The sequence below is a fragment of the Corvus kubaryi genome, unplaced genomic scaffold (genome assembly GCF_017639235.1).
Source record: "Corvus kubaryi isolate FWS band 111438036 unplaced genomic scaffold, C.kubaryi_AGA036_p1.0 37398, whole genome shotgun sequence".
Classification (NCBI taxonomy): domain Eukaryota; kingdom Metazoa; phylum Chordata; class Aves; order Passeriformes; family Corvidae; genus Corvus; species Corvus kubaryi.
In genome coordinates, this window is record NW_024581137.1 from 30113439 (window position 1) to 30141042 (window position 27604).

Here is a 27604-nt window from a genome sequence, read left to right on the forward strand (position 1 = left end):
CTGACAGAACAGAAAAAAATTGCCCACATGGATTTAACCATTTGAAGTATGTTCTGGTTTCCTGAAGTATCTACTAGATACTTTGTGTGTGACTATAGAAAATTATAATCCCATAAATTACCAATTGCATTTATCAGAAGAAAATTTGATACATGCAGTTTCTCATAAATTATATTTTCACTTTGAGACTTATTAGGTCCATTTTTACTCCACATCTGTTTGACTAAGACTTTGGACAGATGTTTGTTTAGAGCATGGTCATGTGTTGCTTCTGGTCCAGCTGCCCCCTCAGATCTGCCAACATAACTGCACATTTAATTGCTCCCTAACCTGGTCCTGACAAAGTGATCTCGCTAGAAGCAGAAACAAAAGCCCCCCAAGAACTATAAAAGAGGTGTTTAAGCTCAGCTGCATTCATTTTGACAGAGCCAGGTCAGGGAGCAGCTATACACACAATTATGGTGGCAGGTCTGAGGGCTAGTAACCACCACACTTAGGGCAGTGATGAGCAGATGGGGCCAAACTGGAAAGGTAATCACTTAACCTGGTTAAATGGGAAGTGGAGCTGCTGTGCTATGCCATGCCCTTAAACCAGCTGAACTTCTGGCCACTGCACTTCTGTCTTTCTTGTGCTCACGTAGTCCTCCCTTTCTCTTATGTTGGTTCAGGTGCTCATCTGATCCCAAGTGGAGTTATTTCCGTTCACTCAGTGAGCAAAAAGGTATTTGCTTTAGGCAGAGAGACAAGAAAATTGTCTGGGAGTGGAAATGGGGCAGCCAAGAGCTGTCAGCTTGTAGGTTCAGTCTCTACAGAACCTGCAGTCACGATCATGCCTGCAGCAGCTAGTTATGGCAATTTAAGGCACTGTCAATAGATGTGTCCAAAAAATAGAATTTTTAATAAGTAACAGGCCTGAAGAGTCAGAATCTACTCACCTCCCCATTCCTTCCACTCTCCAAGTAGCACTAGGTAGTCACGTATTTCACAAGAGCACCCTCCTGGCTTTACTCTCCCATATACACTGTTGATTGTTCCCACATTTTGCCAAAGGTCACAGCCCTCACAGCTCTGTCAAAGGAACAGGTTTTGAAATAACTCGCTAATATTCTGTAGGTAAAGCAGTCAGAGTAAGATAAACAATTTCAGTGATGGGGTAGTGCTGCGCAGCAGGATCTGATAGGATTTTCAGCAGACAAGCCTGACTCTTGGAAGGGGATTTTCAAAATCAGATCAGTTAAACTCACGGCAGTAATTGTCTTATCTGAACAGTTTTTCAGTTTTTGTTTAATCTGATTAGTTTGTTGTTCGTGTGGGTTGTTTTTTTTGTTTTGTTTTTTTGGGGTTTTTTTGTTGCCTTTTTTTTGTTTGTTTGTTTGTTTTTTTTAATCTGGTTTGTATTCGTGAACCAATTGGGACTAAGTTAGTAAATTAGTTACTCCTGTGTGGATTAATTATCCTATGTTCTTACTGTATCACTTTAACACAGTTTTATAAATTTAGTGTAAATCATCCTATCTCCTCCAGGAAGCCCAAATCCAGCTGTGCCCAGTAAAAATGCTAGTGCTTCCTGCCTGCTCTCTGGTGCTCATCACTACCTCCCTAATACCCTTCTAGCATCTGAGCCCCTCCCAGGCATATCAGCAGCATTATCTTCAGAAGTTTAAAGCATAGAATTTTGGTACTCTGTTTCCATTTGTTTGAAGCAGGCTGGGGAGCACACATGGGCATAGCTGCTGGCAGAACACAGGACTACCAGTGAGCAGCTCTAGACAGTGCTACTTCTAGTGATGACTAAGGAAAGATCTGAGCCAGAATTTGAATCTCTGGAGTTTCTAATGAAATGACGTATAGGCTACCTTGCATTACAAGGAAGGATTTAGGAGAGTTTGGATATTCTCAAACTAATTGACTGAAACAACAGGTAGTCTCTATCTACCATAATGTTCTACAGATTGCTGTATTTCACAAAAACCTCTTAGGGATCCAATTACTCTTTTAGATTGTAACCTCTTACACAGAATGCATATTTTTCTACATCTTTAGTATTGTATCATTGTCTTTTTCTGTACAGTGGGGCCAGTAAGTGGCTTGGTGACTGCCCATTCTTACTGCCAGAGCCCAGCTTTGCACCTGCCATATCTTTAGAAGCAAAGAGAAGCTGTCAGGGTAGATTTTCAAATATACTTGTGCTCTTCTGTGAAAGTACATACCATGAACTGAATTTACCCTTATTGAAAATATGGTGTTAATTTCAGTAGTCTCTGTAGCTCACAAAATATACCAATTTCTCAAATCCATTAAATGTTGTGCAGATTTTTTTATTCCATGTTTTTGTATTTTGCTTTAAGCTAAATTGTGTCATTTTAAAAAAGAAAACTCTAAGAAACTGCTTCTGTATAGGGTACACTTCTGACTAAAGGACATCTCTGCTAAACAATGAATTAATCTTAAATTAGGACTCCACTAGATGGAGCACAGGGGTAGCATTTTTAGAGCTGACCAATCTAGTTTCTTGGGTCAACACTTAGAAGTTATGAAAATTGGAGAAAATGTCTCTTAATGATTCTGTTAACCAGTGTTACAGATCTCAAAAGAATAGACTTTCACCACTGTGCATCATGGATAAAAACAAGCTTTCTTTTAAAACATTCAGAAGTATGGCCAAAGGAGTTCAATATAAATTCTCATGTAAATATTTTTCCTTATTTCATCATTTCATGTGCTATGATGCTTCACTGAGGCTATTTCCCTGTATTTTTATAGACCATAGCAACTGTTACTAGTTCCTTTGGTTTTTCTGAATCTAACTAGAACAATCTGAGTTGAATAGAATACCCTTTTCTCATTACTTATTTATATGTGACCTTTGAGAATATTATAGGTTTCTTCCCAATGTAACTTAAACCATAATGCAAATTTGCTCATTTCAGTGGAACAACCAAGTAGGACAGATCAAAGTCAGACCCTCAACTGGAAAAAGGTCCTAATCAAGCATTCGTATTAAACTCCCATGGTGATATTTGTACAAATACTGAAAAATCAGGACTGTTGCCTTGTAGAAGATGACATTGTAGAATTTTCCAGTCTTGTGTATCCTGAAGATACTGGAATAGAATTTACTGCCCAGTGTGCTGGGCAGGTATAAGTAGGTATAAAGAAATATAACTTCCATTCTCATAAAAGAAGAGGATTAAGCTACAATGCCAGAAGCTCAGTCATATGGAAGGTTTTAAACTAGGCTTTTTAGTCTTTTAAAGATACCATGTAATTAAAAGTATCTGAAGATCTTGCATAAACTTAGGGCATAATTAGTTACTACTGTGGATTATATCACTAAAGGCAGTGGAGCTTATCATGAAAAAATTTGTGTTGAATTTTTAATTGATTATGTATGTATAAATGAGCAAAGATAAACAAGTGACTTGAATTCTGCAGCAGGAATAGAACTTAATAATAAAAAAGTGTAACACTGTTGCTATTTTTCTTCCAACACCTGTTGTTTCACATTTTATTCCACCCACTACTGTAAATTAATATTAGTGTCATAAATTAGAGGATAAAAAGTGAAGTGCAACAGGAATAGGTTTGGTGAATAAAAGGGCAGTTCTGTCAGGCAAAATACTGTGCAATAGTGTGTACAATACAACTAGTAGGGATACCTGAGTCACCTCCCTTTTACTTCATTTTGAATTCGGTATTTTCTTTTCTCCTTGAAGAATACTGGAGGTTTGTATTGTTCAAACTAAAATGCTGGAGAAGAAAGCCATACTGAGGAAGAGGAGAGGCTTTGATTCAGCTTTCGTGTCTGGTGGGAACATTTTCTCAAAATGTAGGTGCTATTTCCTGTAATCAAGGGCTTTGCAGAGCCTGATAATAATTTCCCAGCTGTATCATTTTGGTGAATTATTTTTTAGCCTTGGGTTATTTCATGACTGGTTTTGCATATTAAGAATGGGAGAGGAGATCATATTCATCTTGATGATAGAAAACAGGGAATAGAACTCCCACAGCTCCCTCTCCCTTTCCCTCTACCTTGTGGAAAGTTTGGCTTTGTGCTAAAGCGTGAAAAAAGCCTTGACTGCAGTGTGTCAGGCATATTTCAGCTCGATTTGTGTCAACCCTAATAAGTCAGCTGACAAGGTAATAAATTGGGTGTCTGTTCAAGACCTGGCACCTGTACAGGAAATAAAAGGGGATTTCAGTTGCAGCAGATTTGCTTTGTTTTACAAATGGATCTTTTCTCAAGATTCCTCTACCTCCTTCCCCCCTTCTCTTTACTGAAATCATGTTATCAAAATGTTTATTTCAATTGTGACTGGAGCCAGTTTTTCATTTGGAAAAGAAAGCTCTATGAGTATCCTTGGAAATGGAAATCCTTATGCTTTCCATTCTGAAATAAAACATTACAGAGCATTTAATTATTCATGTATCCTGCTGTTACATAAATGGTCTGAATAATTTCAAATTATTGAGAAACTGTCTTTGTTCAGCATTTTGAAACTTTACATTCATGTAGTTTGAATCAGGCTAGGAAAATAGAATTTATTTAACCCAGTGAAACTGTATTAGTAATATCTCACTATTTTTAATGATAATATAACCTTGTGACCAGGGTGTCTTAACATGTTTCCCTCTGTGCTTGACCTCCAAGGATGCAAGTCTGTTACTGCCCTTGAGAGCAGAGCTTTTGTAGGTCCAGCTGTAGGGTTGTGATTTTAGCTCAGGGGCACCAGGTCAATTCCCAGTGTGATGTGAGGTGGTGACTGCAATGGTGGTGAGAGCTGAGGCAGTTTCTTTGGAGTATTCAGTTTTGGTACACAGATCTTCCTCCATGCTTGGAAAAAGAGACAACAGCTGTCTCTGACCTTTTTCATTTTTTGTGACTGTCCTGGGCACCATGGAAGAAGTTTCTTAAAGGTGTGGTTTCAGGCTCTATGACTGGAGGAAGCAAAACAGGACCTTTTATTCTTTGAAATGGGCAGCTGCCTTTTCTTCCAATTGAATTTCTTCCACCTTTTCCCTCCTTCATTATCCCATAGGGATCTAGAATAAGTAGATCTTCATTTCCACAGGGAGAGTTCATCTCCCAGAATTTCCTTCTTGGACTTTTTTAATTAGAGGAAGTGATAATCTGACCCAGTGGAAGGTAAAGGGGGAAATGGTTTATTAAAAACAAATATTATTGCCATTAATTAAAGTACATATGACCTTTAGAAACAAGGAGACAAGAACTCTCAAGGTCATAACAGTTGCCTAAGTGTGCTTTGCACATAGTAAGGAAATTTTCAGCAGCAGTGTTCAAAATCCAAGAAAATAAATCTATGGATTGTATATAATGAGGTTTTCTATACAGTCTGTCTGTTTTAGGATTTATTGCTCTTTATGCAGAAGATTGGACTAGATGATAAAAGTCTTACCTATTCACTTCTGTTGCATTTATAGTTATCACATTTAAATGAGGAAGAAGTTTTTTTTACATTCTCTTAGTATTTTCAAGAAGTGAAAAAGGAACTTGAGGGGCAAAAGAGGGGGAATATAAACCTTTGAAACTCCAAGTGAACTTTCAGAATAGTAATTGAATGCAAGCTCTGGTCTTCCCTATCACACTGTAAATTTAAAAAAAAATACTTAGTTAAGCAACTCTTCTTTCTCCAGTACTGCCTAGTAATATGATGGATTACTCTAAATTAATTACAGTAATCAGCTAACGTTATGTGCTGTAGAGTTGTGATTCAAGCATGAAGGAAAGAATGTACAGCAAATTGCATATATAAAAAAAGTGTTGCAGGGTTAGCTCAAGGTTTACACCTTGGCCTCAGCCTGTGGAAAAAAAAAAAGGACTCTAGGGTGAAATACTGAAAGCTGATCAAAAATGGAGGAAATGTTCCAGGTCACATATCTTTGGATGTACTGCAAAGGCATTATATGTTAATAAAAGCAGAAGAATAAAGTAAGAAAACAGTACCTAATAATAACTGATACTCTATGTTGCAAGAGGTGTTTTAAATTTCCTGGTCGTTGAAAAGATGTTAAGAAATGCCCATTTCTTTGTGTTTGAATAATATCAGCTCCCTTCTGACCTGTTGTGAAATGGATTGAGAAGTTATACTGAACTTTACAGATTCCTCATGAGATGAATTGCAAAAATCTGCTTAGACACATATACTCTTCTTTAAAAATATTTATAGAACACAGCTTTTATGAAAATTAAACATGTTCCAGGTGTGCGTGGTCCACCTTCTGGGCATAGCCAAGTTGGTTTTGAAGTGGTAGATACACCTGTCCTTGCTAGTCAAGAGAAATTCTTCATGGTCGAGCTGCTGAAATGAAATGAAATTTCATGGGGTTTGTTGTGTCTTGGTTTTATTTGAGAGAAAAACTGGTATGATTATAGTAAGGCTAGAAATGAGTTGTAGGTAAGATGTGTACCTGGCTGTGGAAAAAGTATTGGTTCTTTTCTTCCTGAGCAACAACTACTTGTGGTGCTTCAGCTCTCAGGATAAAATGGTGGATGTGATGCTATTATGCTTGCAGGCTCTTATTGGGAACTTGGGATTTTCAGATGACTTTTTTCTTCATTAATAGTGAAACTAGCACCACTTCTAGTGAACTAGAAGTTCAAGGTGTTTTCTTCTAGCTTTATTCAAAACACTTATGGGAAGTGGTGCTAATGCCAGGAGTATAAAAGCTCTGAATGGATGTCTTTGCAAAAAGATAGAGGTGACCACAAAGCAGCTATAGCATGGGGGATGGCTTGCAAGCTGAAACAGCCATGTTTGCTGAGCTTCCCTTCTATTTCAGTGCAGCTGCCCAAAAGGACAGGCCATGGCCAGACTGTTTTCTGGGATGTTTTCCAGATGTGTGAAAAAAGTCTTTAAAGGGGAACTAAAATCCTTTTTTAGTTTTGCAGATTCTAGCATTTTTGTGGCCATGCAGTAAACTATATCAAAAATAATCTAGTTGAAAAAAAAAAGGCAAAAAAGGAAGGGTATTGAAAGAAGTACCTCTAAGAACTGGTACTGAGACAAGAATGAGCAGATGTGGACAGAGGTGCACAGAATATTTCAGCTGATTTCAGTGTAAGGTGAAGTTCCAGATGAGACTGACGTGAGAGATGTTATTCTGTCCTTCGGCTGAAATTTTGCATGGCTGTGACACATATATTCAGTGTCTTACCACTTCTCTTCAAGTAGTGTCTGCAGGTGTGCTATCAGCAGTGTTCTCTGGAAGCTCCCTGAATTTATATCCCAGAGTTTTTCTTCAACTATGAATATGTTTTACAGGTTTTTAAAGTCTTGCACGACTTTGTACAAAGGGGTTGCTGATAATTCTTTCACCGCCCCCCCCAAAAAATAGCAGCAGCATAACATCTGAGAACTACATTTTTCGTGTGTGTGTGATTATCTTATTTCTTACTCTTAGGCTCTGAACTGAGGTGAATTTCATCCATTGATACATAAAAAAAAGATATTTATGACTTTTTTATAATTAGTATCTTTTCACTATGTTTTTTTTCCTGTTTGCCACTTTTCAGAGGCTGATACATTTCAGTTCACCACTACATTTTCAACACACAACAAAGGAGAGTAGCTGGAGGAGTTGTAAGGAACCTACTATAAATCCTGCTGTGGACTAGTTTCTTCTGCAAAAATGCCACTTTAAATATATATCCATCTGCAGCTGCAGCACCATTTCACAGCTACCTAAGCCAATTGTCACCTGGGCCACCCCGTGCCTACAGCCTCTCACCATTCATACCTGGGTTTAATGCTTCCCGATTCATCCAAAAACTCACCCAGCAAAATCAAAGCTATTTGTTTGGAGGTGGCTCAGGGCTCCGGTTGGTGAAATGAGGTGGTAGGGTATTGAGGGGAGGGTGTGACCTTGGCAACTCAAATCTGTATTAATCTGAGCAGCTGTTGAGAGTTACTACTAGATTTGGCCTGCCCATTTCAGGGCTACTTTCTTCTTCTCCTGATCTCAGTGCTGAGCCTGTGTTGGGTCAGGGATAGCTACTCTTTCCCGGTAGTCCAGGAACTCAGCAGCAGTAAGAGCTGCTGTCTGGTGGCTTTCCATGCCTTTACAAGTTCATTATTTTTTCTGTCCCTTTCTGGAAATCCTGCCATTTCTCTCTACCAATTGCCTTTCCCCTTCTTTTCAAAGACACTGGCCTTTGTCTCCTCCTGCTGCATTTATCCTCTTTTAAAGTGAAGCAATATGCTGAGCAGGTCAAACATTTCCCTGCTCCCAGAAGCCCTGTCCCCTTTCATGTTCTTTCTTATAATGGAAGCAGTCAAGGTATTTTAATGTCATACATTAGTATTCTGGCATAATTGCTGCTACACTTCAATCACTTCTGACTTACTAGTTGGCAAGTATGGGTTTCCTCCAGATTTGGGAAAACAGCAACACCATAACACCTGCAGAGCATAGGAGTGCTTCAGCCTTTGAGCATGCTTAATACCATGGTGAGTAGGTGTGAGTTGGTTTTAGAAACTTGTAGACACTAAGCAAAGGTTCTGCTGAAGTCAGTAGTGGTATTACTTGACAGAGGTTTAAGAACCTGGAGACTGGTTTTATGTGTTCTAAAAAGATTCCCAGCTGGTAAATTATAAATATGTAAAAGGTTCTGAAATTAAAACTGACAGAATTACTGATAAAAATTTCTGGATCTCTGTTTCAGTGTTTTATTCAGAAGTATTGACTTAATTAGTTACATATACGTATGGAATAACTACAGACTCTTGGAACTGCCCTGGGACTCGCCATGGACGTGGTATTTGACACTTTTGGGAGTGGACTTTGCATACTACTGCTTTCATCGCATAAGCCATGGTAAGACTTAAGTTTTTCATGTTTGAAAATACAAAATACATTAGTTATCTATTAATAAAGTGAGGTATTTATTTTGGTTTCTATACTTAATCTACTCTAAGCATATATAGCTGCTCTTCTTCCCAAGGGTTAGCAAAGATAAACTTTATGCATGGAAAACAGTTTATGCATCATACTCTGTACAGTAAACATGATTTTCTGAAAGGAATGAGTATAATTTTGAAAACAGTTCAACAGAGAAAATGAAATATCATTTTAAAAAAAGTAAGGAAAAAATAGTACCTAAAAATTTGGATTCAATATTCCTATATGCCTGTATGAAAAATACAGCAAAGTAGAGATACCTATTTAAAAAAAAAAAATCTGGTGGATGTACAAAGTACAGAGCAGTAAAAAGCAGGGTGGCCAAAATAATGGAGCCTGTATAAATCATGTCAGTCATTTCGGTACGTATATGTCTGTCTCTTAACATATTTATGTTGTCTAGTGACAACAAATACCAGCTCTAGCCTTTTAAACCCTATCTGAAAATGCAATAACACTTTCTATCAATCCTAGTTCTGGGCCTGACCTAAAGTCTGCAGCAATGAAATAAGTATCCTCTTGTTCTTTAAGAGACTTTGGACGGGGCTTCTCAAAACCGAGTGCCCACAGCTTGCAGAAGCTGTGGGATGTAGTAATGTATGTAATGTGCTTTCAGAAAGGGAAAATTCTCTGCTGCCAGTAGGTCAGTGGAATATTTGGAAGTAGGTAAGAAAGGAGCCTGAGCTGCTGCGAGGAGTGGGAGAGAGGAAGGGTCCCTCCCAGGTGGGGATGGCAGGCGGGTGTGAGAACAATGCAGGGTGGGTGTAAGGGGACAACAATGGTGGGGGGACGGGGCGGGAGGTGAGGAAGCAGGGGGAGCTGGAACAATGTGTTGAGGGGGACATCACGGCTGGGAGCCCTGCGTGGGTGTACGGAGACTGGGAATACGCTCCACAAACAATGACATTAACAGTGCTGGCAGGGCTACAGCCTCAGGCTGAGAACTGGACCAGAGCAGGAGGCTATTCCTGTGTTTTAAAATAAAAATAATTGCCTTCAAGTGTTAGAAAATCACTAGCTTGGCTGTGCTTTCTCTAGAGTCAGGGATAAAATTCCCACTGGCAGAGAAGGGAACCAGGGTCATCTCTGCACTCTCTAAAGCAATGGATATATTTTTGTTCCTGCAGCAACTTTACTCTTCCCTGTTTTTCTGTTTTTGATGGAATACTTTGAAATTAATCTCAATAGGTGTTTTAGAATTAAAATACAAACCAATTCTATATGTAATGGAGCTGAAGAAACTATAAGAAAATGCTGCTCTTCTCTTAAGAAGGTCAGTGCTGAGCTGTTCTATAAATGTTAATTTACTCTTCTTCAGGTAACAGAAATATTGTTTGCTGTTAGATCTGTGCTACTTTGCAGGGAACTGATGAAACATTGTAGAAAATCACAGTCTAACCCACACTCGTCTCCGGTCAAACAATGATGAAATCTGTAGCGCAGCAGCACAGCTGCAAAAGTCAGCTGCATTGGAAGTTGCTGAAGAAATTTAAGTGTAGGAGATGGTTTTAAAAAGTCATGAAAAATATCTTTGTAAATTAAGAAGAAAGGGCACTGGAAAAGTCGCTGGTACAAGCAGACAAAACGCCTTTGCACTAGAAAGTGACAGGGCCTGGTGATTCAGGTGTGGATCCTACAGCAAAGTTAAAAATTAATAGCACATGTATATCCCAGGGAATTCAAGCTGTGTGGGCTAGATGCATGGGGATGTAAGTAATAGCACAAATTGTTTCAAACCGAAAAACTGAAATTCAGATACATTTTTCAGTTGTTTCTTAGAACTTGATATAATTTTGATACAAAGAATTATCATCATCATGTAGCTTTTCCTGACTGCAAGCAATAATTTTGTGACTCAATCCCCTGGCCTTTTTGCTACCTTTTTTCATGTTGTCCATGAATAACTAGATTTTTCATTCTACTATTTCATAAATTTTCTTGAGTCACTACAGATTTTAAAGTTTCTTCTGTAGCAGAAATCCTACTTTGCAATATAAAATTTTTACCCAGCATTTGAGGAGATATTTTTTCCTCTTCACTATATGCATGTAATAGCTATTATCCTAAACTGAAGTTATACAGCAACAAAAGGAAGTATTTTTAGGTGTGATCTCATTTTGCAAAGGATAGAGTTATTCTAAGTATGTACTTGTATTTTCCATTGTTTGCAGTAGCCACTGAAAGGTTAGAAACTAAAATGCTTCACCACTTACTCCAGCATTCTTCTGGGTCTGATCCAAAAGCCATGGCAGTCAATGGGTCTACTTAGCCACTGCTCTTTCTTGTGACATTTTAATGTATTTATAAATCAATGTAATTTTTCCTTTGTTTCAGTAAAAACACCCGTTTTTTTATGGCTGTACTGCTAAGAAAAGTATGCCATAAAATCACAGGGTTTTTTAAAATATATTTTTTTGAGGAAGGATATGTGTGGGTTTGAAGGATTTTTACCAGGTATTTTAATCTACCATATATGGATTACTCCTCAAGTTTCCTCTCCAGGTGCAGAGACCTTGTAGAGTTAGTCCTGCTAGTAAGGGGGATTTGGTGGTCCCAGAGCAGCGCTGAGCCCCAGCACACCCTCCCCACGCCCTGGCCTCGCGGATACTCCTGTTGCAGATAAATGACAACGGCAGTAAGGAATTTGGAGGCTCTGTAAACTGATTTCTTCAGCAGCCACACCTTTTAATCACGGGGGAAATCTAGAGAATTCCAGATCCATGCAGAAACACGGGTGCGGGTGCAGAGCCCAGGTCCTGGCTGCGGGTGTCTGGTGGCCAGCTCTGGTGTGGGGGGCTCTGCCGGACGCAGGGGCACCCCCAGCCTGAGTGGGTCCCTTAGCAGCAGTGTGCTCAGCCCTGTGCTCCAGTGGGGAATAGTGGGGAGTTGTAAGGCTCTGTAAGGGAGTAGTTTTTAAACTACACTTCCCGGGGGATCACATCCTGCAGAACAGTGTGTTTCTGTCAGCTGGGAGAATCTCCTCTCCTCTTTCGGGCCCTAGAAGAAATTGTCTCTTTTAAATAGCAGCTTCCAACAGCTCTTCTTTTGTTCTGCTTTACTGCTGGGGAATTTCCATTGCTTCAGTGTCCCTCCCCTCAGTAAACCTGGGAGAAGCAAGTTTCCTTCAGCAGGGCCAACCTCCGCAGCAGCTGCATTGTTCTGCCTGGGCCCCGGTGGCCGGTGTCAGCCGCTCGCCCCATTGTCCGCTGGTGGCTTCCAGCCGCCCTGCGGGATACGTGACATGGTCCCTGTCAGCGAAAGGCTGAGCCAATATGAGCTGATGGTCTGAGCTACATCTGAGGTCATAAAACAGACCTCAGCTGATGAGTATATCCTCAGCAGATTCCCCAGCTGCTACATAAAATTTTGAGTTAATGGTGTGTCTCTTAATAATTCTGAATTTATTTACAGTGGATGAGAAATGAGCCTTCCTACACCAGGTGTATAGTAGAGCAATAGGCTCCGAGCTTCTCAGGTTCTCCCACTCCACAAGACTGACCTTTTGAAGGTTCAGAGTGATGCCATGAAGAGTTTTTGCCTTTTCTTTTATACCCCTGTTATACCTTTTTACAACTTCTGTATTCCTAGTGCTTTTCCACTACAGTCTTGGACTTGTTTGTCAAGCTGAGTGATTAAACATTTTAGAAGCTTCGTAGCTAAGGATCAGTGTGCCCAAGACCCCAAGGTCCTCTCCAGAACACATTCTGTAAACTAAGATAGAACCATCCAGGGGAAGGTTCCTTGGGGAGAGGGGCTCACTTGAACCTCTCATTGGGGAATCTTTGATAGATATGCTAATTAGTAAAACCTATAATGTTATACCCAATCTTTTGGGGGATATTCGGCAGGGTGCATTTCAATGCATATGACCTGGACGTGTGCACCTAAGGATCCTTAAAATAAATACCAAGGTAAAATCCCTTTTCCCTTCTAACCGTGTATGACTCTTGATTTTAAGACCTGGAAAAGGCATCAAGAGGACAAAGAAAGAAATCCTGAAAACTAACTTCAGCATCGTCCTTCAAAAGACCATGCCTCAGACTCTGGCAAAATGTTTCAGCTGAGGATGTTGAGAAAGTTTTCTTTCTAAGACTTCAAATAATTGGAAGTTTTGTGAACATTTTATCTCCTGTTTTAAGGAACTTTTTTAAAAGGGTGTTTCTCTTAGCCATGACTTACATTGCTTCTGCGTCTTCTCCCAGTGAGTATCTTTTGTTACAGTTCCTTCAGCAGCAGAACTGACTTCAGAAGTTTTCTTGCTGCTCTTTCCTACACCATGCTGCAGTTCACAACCCACTCAGTCCTGAAAAAAGTATCATGCATGGAGATTGTGTGCATAAGATCACTGAAATAAACCGTGTTAAAAAACAAGGTTGTGTTGCATTTCTTTCTTAACAATTCAACTCAGTAGTCATAGGGGTCAGCTTAGCCATGGAGCAGGACATAAGACAGACATGCTAGCTGAGAATCTATGGGATTAAGGGGAGACTTGAGAGAGAGCAGACAATTTTCTGAGTCAGTAGTGCACAGACAGGTAACTGATTGTTTTATAAGGAGCCAGAGTGGATTAACTGACACAGGTAGGGTCTCAAGATTGATGCCATTAAAATAACTGGAATGTGTGACAGTAAAGCCCAGTCCTATTCTTTCTGATAATATGTATTGTGTAATAGTAATCCTAATGTGTTACTGGACACCAGTGCAATACTGTGTGTGTTGCTGCATGAGGAGATGAGTTTAACCTTGTTAGAGGAAAACACAGCATGGCTCAAAGTCTCTTCACCATATATATTTGCTGATAATTTTTGGAGGGTGTATTGAAATCATATGATTGTACTATCTTTATTTATCTGACCCATTCCTGCCTTTGAAGTGCTCCTTTCATCTGCTTTTATAATGTGCTTGTCTGAATTCACTATATCAGCATGGACTTGTTACGTAGATTTTATATTAACAATTGATAGTATATTGAAATAATTTTGTGTTTAAAGGGTTTTGGATTTATGGGAAATTCATTATAATAAAACGATGTCTGACTTTTCTTACAAGGTTTGCTTTTCAGGAAAATCTGTATTTCCCCTAGAAATACAGCAAATTGCAACACTCTTTTACATGCCAAGCGGGGAGAGGGTTGGGTGGTGGTGGTATTTTTAGGCTTATTTTTGCATGTGGGAAAATGTGATTGTTTACCTGAGTAGAAATTCAGTACCATATTGATTATTCAAAATGAAACAAATTTAATTTCACCCCAGTGAGAGACAGAAAATGTTTGGAACTGTCAAGTGACTGGATGAGGCTCTGCTTTTTTTCTTGTCACAGCTTGTGTAGATTGCAAAGGGAATTGATACACAATGATTAAGGGAAAAATACTCTCTTCTTGTGCATTGTAAAGAAAACATTTTTTTGCTGTTCTGTCCATTGTTTTTTCTTATTTTTAAAACAGGCTTGTGAGAGCAGGATATTAAAATGCTGTCTTTACTAGCCTCACAAAAATAGCAAAAGCAATAGCTGGTTGTCATATTTTCTGTTCCATCTTGTGATTGATTCTAGTCTAATAGCTGCAGACAACACAACATTAATTGAAAATAGTTCAGGTGATTATGACTCATTCATTGCCATTCAAGTTGGCTGTAAATGAACTATATAATTTATTATCTCTATATGCTTGTTTTTGTAACTTGTCTTCTACTATTCTCTTATGTTTTCGCAGTAAGAAGTGCTCCTTTAGTATGTGTCTTTTAATTTTTTAAGTGGACACTGAATTTGTAGAAGACCAAAGTCAACCTTAGCAAATCAAGATGTTGCCATTCCTTTTCATATTTAAATGTACATTTTGTAGAGAAAGTTCACATGAAAACTACATCAGCTGCAATGAGGCTTCCTGATATGGAATGTCTAGGGTCCCATAAAATTATAGGAGCCTGCTTGTATTGTTTTCAGGTTGTTATTGTTCATAACAAGTTCCTGTTGTTTGAAAGACTGATTTCTTGTATACTGGCAAGAATAATGTCCTGATATGAGGTGAGGTTGACTCATTTAGTCTGTTAATTTTATTGTGGCATATGCAGATAGCTAAAGCCTCTTTCTATTTTACTTTAGACATGATGAGATAATAATTGACTTTCTGAAAATTCTCTGTAACCTGAAGAGCTCAGAAGATGGAAATAAGAGGGAATCCACTAGAGAGTTTTTTCTTAATTTTGATTTCTGAATATCCAAAAGACATTTACGGGTGAATGGATTTTCTAAGTATTTTAAATGTCAGAGATAATTAAGAATGATGGTAGTAACAATTCTGCCAATAGGTTGGATGTCAGACAAAGTGACTGGCCATGGATTTTTGGCCCTTTATAGCTGCTGTAGGATGTGGTCTGGAGTGGGAATACAATGTAGTGAAGGGTAGGACGTAGTTTATTGCTATAGGTAAGGAGTTTAGCTCCATGATCTGGGTTCAACACTATGCTTTCCGTGATTTTTGTAGGTTTTCTGTAAATATCTGGTAATTGCTTTCCTTTCCGCAGATTACTGGGAGAGACAGGGTCTCTGACTGTTATGAATTAGACCTTGATATGAGTACAAAAGCAATATTTTTTATTTTTCGGATTCCAGAGACAATGTATCTTTTAAATATCATGAAATACATGTTAATGAAAGCATGAGCTGATAAATGGCACAATTTTCATGCCAAAATTCAGGTGGTAATTCCATCTCCCCCCCAGCAGTATTTATCTTCTCTCAAGGTCCCACCACAAAAAGACCTGGCAAGCTCTGCAGTAAATGGAAAAGAAACTATTCCTCCATTTTCCTTGTTTGTCATTTTATGGTTGGGAAAATGGCCAGCACAAGGTTAATACTCCTTTTAAATACTACTTATTTTCCTACTTTGAGGATTTACATAATACATTGGCATTCTGGAGGCTCTCTGGATGGATATTAGTTAGAAGTATGTATGGGTGACCGGAGTGTATCTTTTTTCCTACTTGCGGTGCCTGGGTTTTTCCTGAGTGCACAGATTAAGGAAAAAGTTCTGGATCTGCTTGCACAAAAGCAAGTTTGCAACATGCTTTTTCAGTTAGACATTAGAAAATGTGATGAAGTGGGAGAAGAAAGTTTGTTATAAATTAGCATGGGTTGGCCATTCAGAGAGTCAGCTGTCTTCACACATTCGTATCCTTGGCTAGTGCTGCCCTCTAGGCTGTGTTTGAATTTTAAACATAGATAAAAATAATCCCTGTTTCGTCTGAGTGGAGAGGTGAGTATGAAAGCACCCAACTCACTGCAGGGGAACAGTTCATTTGACATACTTGTTTCAAGTGTGCTGCTGAAAACCAATGAAATGGTGCATAACACTTGTATTTTTTAAGGTGTTCTAGAACATAAAGTAAAATCTGAATTATCCACATTTTAAAGTGAATCTTTTTCAGTTAGTGAGTGTGGAAGAGTGGAAATTAGTTCTTCTGCAATAGTTTGAAGATCTTATTAAAGTTTTACTTGAAAAAAGGTTTGAAATAGTTCTCTTGTACTCTGTTTGGCCTCCTCCTAAATGTTATAGAACCACCTTCAATCAAGCTGAAGAGAGAGAACTGTATGTTTGGTAGTTCAGCTACTCATTCAAGGAAAGAAGTCCAGCTATGTCTATCTTCTCTTACTTTTTTTTTTTTGTCTTAAACTTTGAAATTTCCTGAAGAAGTTGCAAAAAAATCACTTAATCTAGGCTCATTTTAAACCAAAACCAACTATGGTGATTTTGGAGATGCTACCTCAGTTTATGATACAGCAGCTCTGCACACTGTCTTGCTAGAGGGCTTTGTCTTGGGCTGGTGAGATATTTGAAGAGGGGCAAGGTTCCTTTTTATGTCGCTTCCATGTTTTACCAATCTGTTGAAATCAGCAGATCAGCAGTAAAAGGTACCAAATACAACAACTGTTTTTAATCTGTCATGTGAAACTGTGATTGTAAGGACTTAGATTTCGAGTAAAAGCACACTCCATATAATTCATCAAACACCAGCAGTGGTAACTATTTTTTGTCACAAAGTTTTAAAGTAGAAGCAGAAGCCTAGAGGAATGAAAGGCATTGTTAAAACAGATGGTTCAGTGAGATGCTTGTGCTTTCTCTGTTACAAAAAGAAGTGTTTTTCTCCTCCTGTGCTAGTTCAAATTGCCTGGTCATTATTGAAATTTCTTTTCAAACTGTGCAGAATTTACCTTTGGAGACTCTTGACGGTCTACCTGCAGGGAAAGGTAAGGTGGTTCCTGTGGCACGTATGTGGTTGTGTGGCTGGGGCATGTGGAGTGGGTACCCACATCCAGCTCTCCTCCTGGGCAGATGTGCTGCTCTGAAAGGCTTGGAACCAAACTTCTGTTCCTCAGCAGGACATTGCTAAAATATCCCATTTCTGCACTATTAGGACCAATGGCAGTGAGAAATTTAGAATGCCTTTTTAACGCAGAATAGAGGTGCATTCCATCCCAAGCCCCAAAAGGCAAGCTGTTCCTTTCAGGATATTACTGAGATTTCCAGAAGCTCAATGTCTGTAATAGTTTTCCTTGCTTGCTAAAACTCTAGTGAGGCCATTACCATTTAAAATACTTAATTTTACATTTCAAGATTGGCAATTAACATTTAAAGTGTGTCTGGAGCAGACAAAACATTTTTGTATCTGGGAAATGTTCTTTGCATGTATGTTTCCTTCAATGCATCTTTATTGCATTAATAAGGTATTTAAACTGCCAAAACAGCTTTTTTGAGTGTAGGAAGGGCAATCTTTTCCACATCACTCTCTTATCTAAATTGATAGCATGCTGGTGGAAGATGTAACTTAAAAAAAAAATTACTAACCAGATTTTTTTTCTCTTTTTTTAGTAGCTAAAATTATCAGTAAATCCTTTTTTAGTATATCTTTTGTTTTATAACCTACACTATTTCTCGATTAAATTTTCTCAAGAATCAGTAAATGTCAAACCTGAGTAAATTCATCAATGCTAACTATTTTAAAAGTAAAGTTGCTTTTTTATTCTAAATGAAGACATACTAAATAGAATGTAAACATCCTGTTGCAAGAAGATACCTATAGTGTTCCCATGTATAAAGCTGTATGAAATACAGGTATCCTAAATGGGAGTCACTCAGCTGTTTTTTGATCTTTATACTTTGATTTTGTAAAGTACTTGCATTTAAGCACTAGGTGATGGCCTCTGGGCTACTTATTTTGAGGACTGCATGGGAACAGAAAATTTATTTTTGCTGCTGGGAAACAGAAATTGTGACTAAGCAAATTGTATTGGTATGTATGCATGAAGTGCAAGATTTTGTAGGGTCCGGGAGGAGGATTCTTGATTCTACCTAGTTACTAATTTTCCAGAAACCCTTAAAAACTTTCCTTCTGAAAAAGGTGTGGCCATTCTCAGCCTTTCTGATGAGGACATTACACCAACTGGCAGTAAAATGGTCTGGCTATTGCTTCAGAAAGTGCAGTACAACCTGGACATGTGACCTTGTAAAACATGGGTGAGATTTCCATGTGCTACTTTTAACTTCAATAAAATTATAAGAATTCCTTTCAATTTAATGAACGTATATCATAAATACCACTGTCATTCTAAGCATACCTTGCCATTTTATTTTTGTAAGTTCAGGAGGGGCAAAGCTATTGCTAAGTATGGAAAGGGAAGTGCAGACTCTCAGGCTGTAATAACACTATGGCATGTGACATGTTTTCACAAGGAATCATTTCAGACGTCAGTGATGTCATGTTCATGGCTTCCATCACCTGGAAACTGGCCTTTTAAATTGAGACACAAAGGTAGGATTTTATTGACTTTACAGCATAGTGGTGTAAGGAAAGTATAGGCTTCATATGTGCATCATATATACTTCTATGCTTTCTTTTATTTTCTTTTATATTCTAGTCACTATTAACACATGGATGCTGAGATCCTAAAATTTTGTAGTTATAAAAAGAAAAAGTTGTATTTTTTAAAATGTGGTAACATACACTGTATTACAGAAATAAAATAAAAGGAGTTTTTCACCCCAAACTGTCTTTTAATTTAACGTACTTCTGACTGGAGATTAAGATATTAAAAATCAAAACAACCAAGCAATAATAAAAAAATAGAAACTCTTCCTGAGGTGTTTGTTGACTAGAATTGATGTGAGGCAGGAATGAGTGAACCTGTCAAAGCCAACACTAAAGTCTTTCTTGCTATTTCCAGCTTTGCTCTTCTCCTGATGTCTCTTACCCACTCATGCTAACATGATTTTTTTTTTATTGTAAATGGTGTTTTGCTACTTAAACATATGGTTTTTTGGTTGATTTACAGTTGAAAAATAAGTCTAAAAATATTATGGAGACATGTAGAATTAAGTATGTAAGCTTGTTATATCATTAGCAGATTCCCTTGGACCATATGGTTAAAATGAATCTCAGTCATGAACACTTTGTAGCATTCCTATGGGACAAATGACAGTCTGCAAAGTGCTCACAGAACACATATAAAATAAATTCATACTAAATTATAGAATTTTAAGAAGCCATAATACTAATTTTTACTCTTTTTTCTTTAAATATGGGTATGATTATTAAGTTTACCCCTCTTGTAAATGCACTTCAACTTCACAAAGCAGAGTTAAGTTGGACAACGTGAGGCTGGTTCAGAGAAATTATTGGGAAGATGTACATGCAACCTCAGCTAAACAAAAAAACTTCAAAAAAACTCTTAACATAGTTTGAATTTTTCATTTCTTGTTTGAAAATTTTTACTAAGCAATTTCAGATTGGATGTCAGGACAGAGATATGGAAACTTTAAATACAGCAGTATCTTTAAATTAGTGAACAGTAAGGATAGTAAACAGTAAGGATAAACAAACTCAGATTCAGAAATTATTCACATTTTCCTTTGCTCAGTATCTGTCTTTGGTGAAAATAATTGAGTCTCTTATGATGCTTTTTTTTCATAGTTAAACTGCAGAGTGTTTTGCAATGGAGATGAGTTTCATTTTTCTCTTCTGTAAAACAGGGGAAGGATAGCACAAGCAGATGATAAGACCTTCCTAGCACAGTGGCAGAACAAGGGACAAACTCAGGGGTGAATTCTTCAGGCTGGTACCTTCAGTCCAAAGGCAGTGCTTCCATTACAATAATTCTACAAGTGAAGTTTTTTTTTTTTTTAGAGAATCATAAATTTCTGGTGTTTTGTCTATCTGAAGTTCAGTTGGCGTAAGTTTTGCTATATAGTTTATTCACAAATCAGTCTATAATCTTACTTGTGATTTGAGTAGTTTCTTCTGGAAGTATGTAATATATATATATTATATATATCTAAAAGCTTCTTTTAAAGTGTAGGACGTTTTGCATGCGTTGCAGATACGACCATGTTATTATTTCAATTGCATATGTATGCTCCCTGTGACTGCAGAAGTACATAGTCACAGAATAAAAACCACAAAGGAATCCAGACTGCTTATTTTTATACTTACTGATATCCCAGGGAAAAAGGTAAAAGGCAGTTTATAAAACCTGGACAAAAGAAGGATGTAACTTTTTTTTTTTACTCCCTTGGGCTGAATCTCAGCTGAAATAACTGACAGTTTTTGGACTTACTGAAGGAAATGATGAGTGAAGATAAATATCCAGATGTTTGCTGGCCAGATGTGTAAGGTTACATTTTGGAAAGCATGAATTCTCTACCTGTGTCTTCTGAGAAGGAAGTTGTAAATAGTAAACATGCTATATTTTTATTTCTACAGTTTGGGGGGAAAAACAACGTTCAAAGTAAAACTTTGTTTTACCTTCGGTGTAGGGTCTTAAGAACGGATGAAGGTAGGCTGAACATGCAGATTTGCACAGCATGCAAGTGGGATTTTTCTAATAGCCATTATGTCTGCATGGCTAAGTTAGCACCCTTTGTGCATTGTTTTTAGTTGAGATGCAGCTCATGGAACTGTCATAATTTTCCAGCAGTAGGATAGGGGTGTGTCAAGTCACTGAGAGTTTCCTATTTTCTATTCCCATGTTTCAAACTTATTATTTACGACAGTAAAAAATTTAAAGCTTGACTTTTCCCCCTCTTTCCCCTCCCTACACTAAGTCTCTCCCTTCCCACCTAACATGCAGATCTGCTTCTTTTCAAATAAATAGTTGGAAGTGGCTGCCTGCTCATACAGCAGCACAGCTCATCTCAGCTTGTGCTTGCTCTCAAACTTGGGAAGAGGAAAGAAAAGTCTTGTTAAAGTCAAGTAAATAACTTAGCTGCTAGGCAGTAGGAAAAATATTGGATTTGATTGTGTATTATTCCCATATGGGTGAGATATATTTAAAATTGAAAAGGAAACCAGCTCCCTTAAAACTTAAAGTGACAGATTTTCAAAAATTGGCAGCCAATTTTCACCTATAATTGTACTTAATGTGGAAGGGATTTTCCTCTGCTGATGAAGGATAAGAGGGTCTCGCCACCATGCTAGCAGTGAGGCAGAGGAGGCCCCTTCCAGCGCGTAAAATTTGCTGGCCAGATATTTCTCCATTTCCTTGGGCTAAATATCTCCTGAGGGCTGGAGAGTGCTTCAGTGCATGGGAGGTGATGAACTAATTTATGTGAACTCCCCACTCCTTAGCAGCTCCAAAGCAAGCATGTCAAGAGTGAAACTTTAAAAAAAAAAAAAACCAAACAACAAAAACCACCAACCAAAAACAACTCAAAAAATCAAGCAACCAACCCAACTTTTCGACAGGGTTATTCATTTTGTAGGCAGGCAGTGTTGCAACATGTTGCAGCATGTTCTAGCACTGCAAATTCCCTTAACTGGCATTGCCTATAATTTTAAATGCAAATGCCTGAAAGGGTTTTTATTTATGTGCTTATGTAGAATTATTTTTGTGTCCCCTTCCTGCCAATATATAAACATTAGAAAATATAATATCAATGTAATTACAGGAGCCCAGCCTTTTCCTCCTTAGAAAAATAAAGAGCTTTCAGAAATACTTGTTTCAAAGACACAGACTTCCCAACAACAAATTTCTTCAATGGCTTACTAATTTTTTTTCAGTTGTTTATGAGAACAAGTAGGCTCTGGAGCATGACCTGAAGATTAGATGTTGCAAGGATGTAGAAATGACTTGTCTCAATTTCTGTGTAATGCTCAAAACATTGCTGCAAAGTGTTATGTGCTCAGGATGAGGAAAGATGTTAAAAGGTGCAAAGAGAGTGTGGAAGTATCACCAGATGCAATTCTTGCTGAGTCTTTGCATACAAAGAGGGAAGGGGAGCGGTTTAGAAGAGAGAACAAGAAAGAGAGTTGGAGAGTGACGGTGAAGAGGTGACTATAGAAGTGGTATAATTCTGTTCCTGGGAATTCAACCCCACTCCTAGGATAGCTGCTGTTCCCCATGAAGAGAGACCAAATTGCTAGTGTCTGGGAAAAACCCCTTCAGCTAAAGGTTGAGGAACCAGGTGGCACTTGGAAGCTACCCCAGCCCATCACTGCAGCTATGGTGGCAACACAACTCTCAGGGGAGGCTCTGGACTCTGCCACCCACTTGGAGCTGTGGTTTCCTTTTGCAGGTGGGGAAGTAGGAGAACAGACTGACAATCTGTTGTCCAGATTTGCTAGTCAAACTAGTAGTTCCTCAAGCTTGTCATGGTGGTTTATCTTCATGTGTTGCCAGGTCTTGCAATATCATCCCCTCTCTCAAGAACTCTTTTTTGTGGTGTTGGCTTTGATATAATTCTGAGAATACTTTTCCTTGGCTTTGATTTTTTTTTTTTTTTTTGTGCCTATAGGATATACTTTCTCTGGGGCTTTTTTCTGCTTCTGAGAATGAAATAATTTTTGTAATAGTGGAAAGGGTCTAGACTGCAACAGTTGAACCACGAAGGAATTTTAGATATCATAACAATTAGAAGGAGAAGGCTGGGACAGGCAAAGTGGGGTAGTTTCAGATAGGAAAATGCTATGGATCTCTCTGTGTAAGTGGGATATGGAAGCATTGCTGGATGGAACAGCAGGATGTGATAGAAATCAGCAGGCATTGAGGCAGTACAGAGGAATGTATGCAGAGTCAGGATGAGTTTAGGAGGAGTAAGGGAATTTATGATGGATTGATTTATGGCTACTATATGGCAAAGTAAAGGGATAAAGCCCTATCCTGTAGAAGCTGTTAGAAGGCTTGCTGTTAATTACAAAATTAGGGTTTGCACCAAAAAATGAAGGAAAGTCTTTTTATATTAAACACTAGGACACCCTGTATTATTTTTATACAGCTAAGATATGCTTTTGCCATTAAGTTGGGCAGCCCTGTTTGGTCTGCTGAAAATACTCTAGTAGCTTCCCAAATAGTTATGCTTGTAAAGTTTATGATTGTCAAGAAAATGTAATGATTTTCCAATGTTCAGAACTAGCAATAGTAGTTTTGAGTGGATGAGTTGGGTAAAATAGCCCTCTACACTGTTACAGAGGAAAAGGCAATGACAAGTACTAAAAGACTATACTTTTATGTATACTATGTATATTATTCTTGTATACTTTTTACCTCTTTGGAGAGATTTGAGATTTTTCATTTGCTTAAGTTCAATAAAAGGCTGAATTAATATTTTTTAGTTACATACAGTTTTATATCTATTAGTCAAGTAACACAAGCATCCCTTGAGAGATGGGCTACTGGGCATTAATGTAATTGCTGAAAAGTTTCACACTTTTTTTTAGTTGGAAATAATATCCAGTATGTAGTGGGGTTTTGTGTGAGGTGATAGCACAACATTTTACATATTAATCAAAATAATTCACAGAGGTTACTTCATCTTCCACTCTAGTAGGATATGGTTACTACACAAATAACTTTAGGACAGGAAGTAAGAATAATACTGTAATTAACTGAAATTGCAGGGGAACTTAGGTAGTCAGAATGTAATTATGCAGTGCAAAACTCAGTCAGGAAACAGGATTAACTTTCCTGTTCTTTTGAAAAATGCCAGATGATTGCTAATATTTATAAATGGTTTTTACACATCAACTGAGTGATGATGCCTGTGACAGAGGAGCTGCCTTTAAAATTATGCTAAGCAGTTAGTTCTTCTCTGACTCAGTGATAAAGATGTTTCCTCCAGAAGCAGCTGTTAAATTTCCTTCTTGCAACACAGATTTTCTTAAGTGTCACATCCAAAAATCAGCCCAATCTCTATTAGTTTGTCAAGACTAATTTGATTGCAGTATACCTAAAGTAAAGTCAAATTGAAAATGACTGAGTAGACTGTTTTATTTTAGAGAAAAAACCCCCAGAAGTGCATGTTGTGTCTATATTATGTCAGACACTGACACAGGAAAGTTCAGTGTGGCAGGTACTGGCTCAATAGTGAAATGCACAGTTACCTCTAATTTTCAAAGGGTTACTGGACCCCTGCTGACTTTGGTAGAAATTGTTTATATAACCTGTATCATTGCTGAAAGTGTTTGCCATGTGGTTCAGAAGTACCACAACAGAGGTAAAGTCAGAAATAAACTGTGCCAGAAGAAATAGAAAACAGGGTTAGCTACTGAGTAATGGCAGCTAAAATACAAATGCAGGGAATGATACCTAGATCAGGAAGAAATCCACTGTATGTGTGATTTGTTCCCAAGAGAGCTTTGCAATGCTAATTGAAACCAAAGTGTGGCAGGCCCTAAGTGTGATTCAGGTGAATGCTGTATTGACAGTGGCTTTGAATGCTAAATATTAGCATGGTCAAATGAGTCAGAGTGTAGTCCTGCTGTATGGTATTGATTCCCATACTTGAACCACAGCAACTTTAATTGTAAGCCTGATGTTATTCTCAAGGCAATTCACCTTTGATTGTTTTGTTTATTTATTATTTATAAAATTTTGTTTGCAATACTTCTGAGGATTTGAAATTTAAATCATTGACTACTATGTTAAACTTTGAAAAAGTTTACAGTTGTAAGCTATTTTGAGTCTGGTATTTATTTTAAAGTAAAAATTATTTTTTTTCTTCTAAGTTACTGTTCTATCCATAACTGAGAGTAGCTCCATGAATTCTGTATAATCCACCAGGGTGATGCACTACATTTACAACGTGATGCCCATTAAATGTTATTTTGTAAAAGAGGGCATATTGTAATACTGATTACAGTTGAGTATAAAATACCTATAATACTGTAATCTGATAGTTCATATATACATATATATTAATGTAAACAAGAATATTATTTGCTATGCAAATTAAAATTGTTAATTCTACACCTAATTTTACCAAATTGACCAAGTTAGTCTACAGGGTAAAATCCCAGTAAATCCTCTGTCCTCTTAATGATCTTGAGGGATTTGTTTTGCTTTTGGCAGGTATACTTGGATGGAAATAAGATTTCAGTAAGCTGCATTTTCATTACATGCCTAAGGGCCAGTCTTTCTGATCAGTTAGCATCCTGAACTCAGGGTCTCAGTTGTGACAATTCTGTACCTTGCTTTAAGTAAAGGTTAAAGTAACCAAAAGGTTACTTCTTCCTTTTTGGGTTCCCACAGTGGTGAGCAGATCAGCAGAGAGATACAGAATGTTAATCCTTCATACGCAGTAAAGTATGTCTGACATCATGAGCTTAGTTCTTCAGAATTTCTTAGGGAAATACTTGCCAAGACTGTAAAGAAAATGTTTTTACAGGGAGCCTTACTTTGTCCTGACATTTATGCAAGGACACAATTCGACATGAACCTTTTAGTCTTCCTCTTCCTTCAGAGCATAGTGAAAGGAGCCTATTCATCCCGGTCTCTTGGCATTTTTGTGGAAAAATAATAGTTCAATTGCACAGGCCCACTCCTCATCTGAAATATGAGTAAGCCCTGGAGCTGAAGAAATCTGTGCCCACTGCATATTTCTACCAGGTCATTGGACCATTGCCATTGTTAATAAGGTTGAACCCAAACCTACAAATGAAAGAAATAGATAAAAATACTTACAAAGTATCAATGCGTATAGTATAAATATACAAAAGATCACGTTAGAAAATGTATGTTGTGTAGCTGTTTATTATTACATTAGGTTTTAAAATATTTACATTTACAGAAATGGCCCTCACTCATTTTGTAGTTGGGGAATATTCCATTGGGAGCAATTGCAGGATGTTTTCTGTTAACCTCATTTATTTTATTTTAACTAGAAAAGGAAAAACTTTTTTAGCCAAATTTTTTTTCCTCCCTGTAACTAGGTAATAAACTTGTATCTAAAAAAACACTTGCTAGAAAGTGCTGTTATCTGTTTAAAATTTACGGAAGCAGTGTATTTTAATGGTACAATAACTAATGCTCAATTATAGAGGAATTCCTCCGGAAGAACAAGTCATGACTGCAAGTGCCAAATAAATCTAGTGGTGTGACATGGATAGTAAAATTTCATAACAATAGTAATGTGAGGGCTATGTTTTCAAAGCAGATTGTGTTGATAGTACTACAGCTGACCTGGCCATGTTTGATTTTGTATGTATGTGAGGTATAATATTACTAAATCATTGAGGATTGAGCAGTGTGACTTACTGTATATTAGGAGAAGACTCATGAAATTATATCAGGATTGAGAACTTAAAAGAAAAAATGTCATGGCTGTATGACTGTATATAAAATGTAAGGAAAGACTCATGTTTCTTTCAAAAACCTGTCTTTCTTCAGATTGGTACTCGTACCTGCAGTGTTGTAACCCAAATTCATGACCATCAAAATAAAGCAAAACACTTCTGTAATGCCCTATAAGAAGAAAGAATATTTTAAAATTGAAGGTGAGAGATCAAGAAGGAGCCCTTTTCAAAATAGGAATATTATCATATATGATAAATTTAAGAACTGAATTGCTACAGGAAGTCTCCAGGTGTAACATGCAGGAGAAGAGTTACAACTTCACTGCTACTGTAAGTTGCAAGACTGCTGCTGTGACTAGAATTGGAGTTAGCAGGGAAATGTGTAAAATTTTTGCATTCAAAATGTCCTCCAAATTTTTTCCCCTAAAGATTCTTAGATCTTAAAAAGTGAAAGTTGTTGTTTTCAGAGAAGGTATCTATGTTTAAATGCCTGTATTTTTACTAGATATTTAAGAGAACTAAATATTGGTTTGTGCTTTTAGATAATTTAAAAAGGATTTATGTTGCTGAGAAGTTTTGAATACAAGCCTGCAACAAAATTTAATGCTATTGTTTTATTACATGTGAATATATTTGCTTTAAAGTTCAGTGAAAAGATATTCCATACCTCTTTTACTGTTGTGATTTCATTTTCTTCCAGAGCATCTGGTAAAAATGCAAATCTGACTTCTACAGGAAGTCTGTTCCTCATTTACATTATGGAAATATGATGGATTAAAGAAGCAAAGTTTTCTTACAATTTCAGATTTCCGATTCGATGAGACAGTCCTGGCAATAGAAAACATATATTTTGATGAAATAAGATTAATTGTTTTTAGGGGTATAGGGGTTTTGGATGAGAGGTTTTTCATTGTTTTCATTTAAAAAGTGAATCTTTAATTTTCTAGTTGACTGAAGCGATGTCAGGTTTTGTAGGAGTGCGATTTCCAATGGTATAAATTCCATAGAGGGTGTGCAAAATAAGATTATTTTTCATCTTTAAGAAGCTGAAAAAATGAAGGACTGGGGAATTCACTTTACACTTCCTTATTGAACATAGGTAACATAAGAAGCATAAATAAAAATAT

The 27604-nt window shown here is 37.5% G+C and overlaps 1 protein-coding gene across 4 annotated transcripts in view; it reads left to right on the forward strand.

The window, feature by feature from the left end:
• The window catches only part of AGMO (alkylglycerol monooxygenase), a 224095-nt gene that overhangs the window by 11692 nt on the left and 184799 nt on the right, over positions 1–27604 (forward strand). For all 4 annotated transcript variants that reach the window (XM_042044458.1, XM_042044461.1, XM_042044460.1 and 1 more), the window contains exon 3: positions 8684–8835. In XM_042044458.1, the coding sequence (XP_041900392.1) occupies positions 8684–8835 (152 nt within the window). The remainder of the gene's footprint in view (positions 1–8683; positions 8836–27604) is intronic.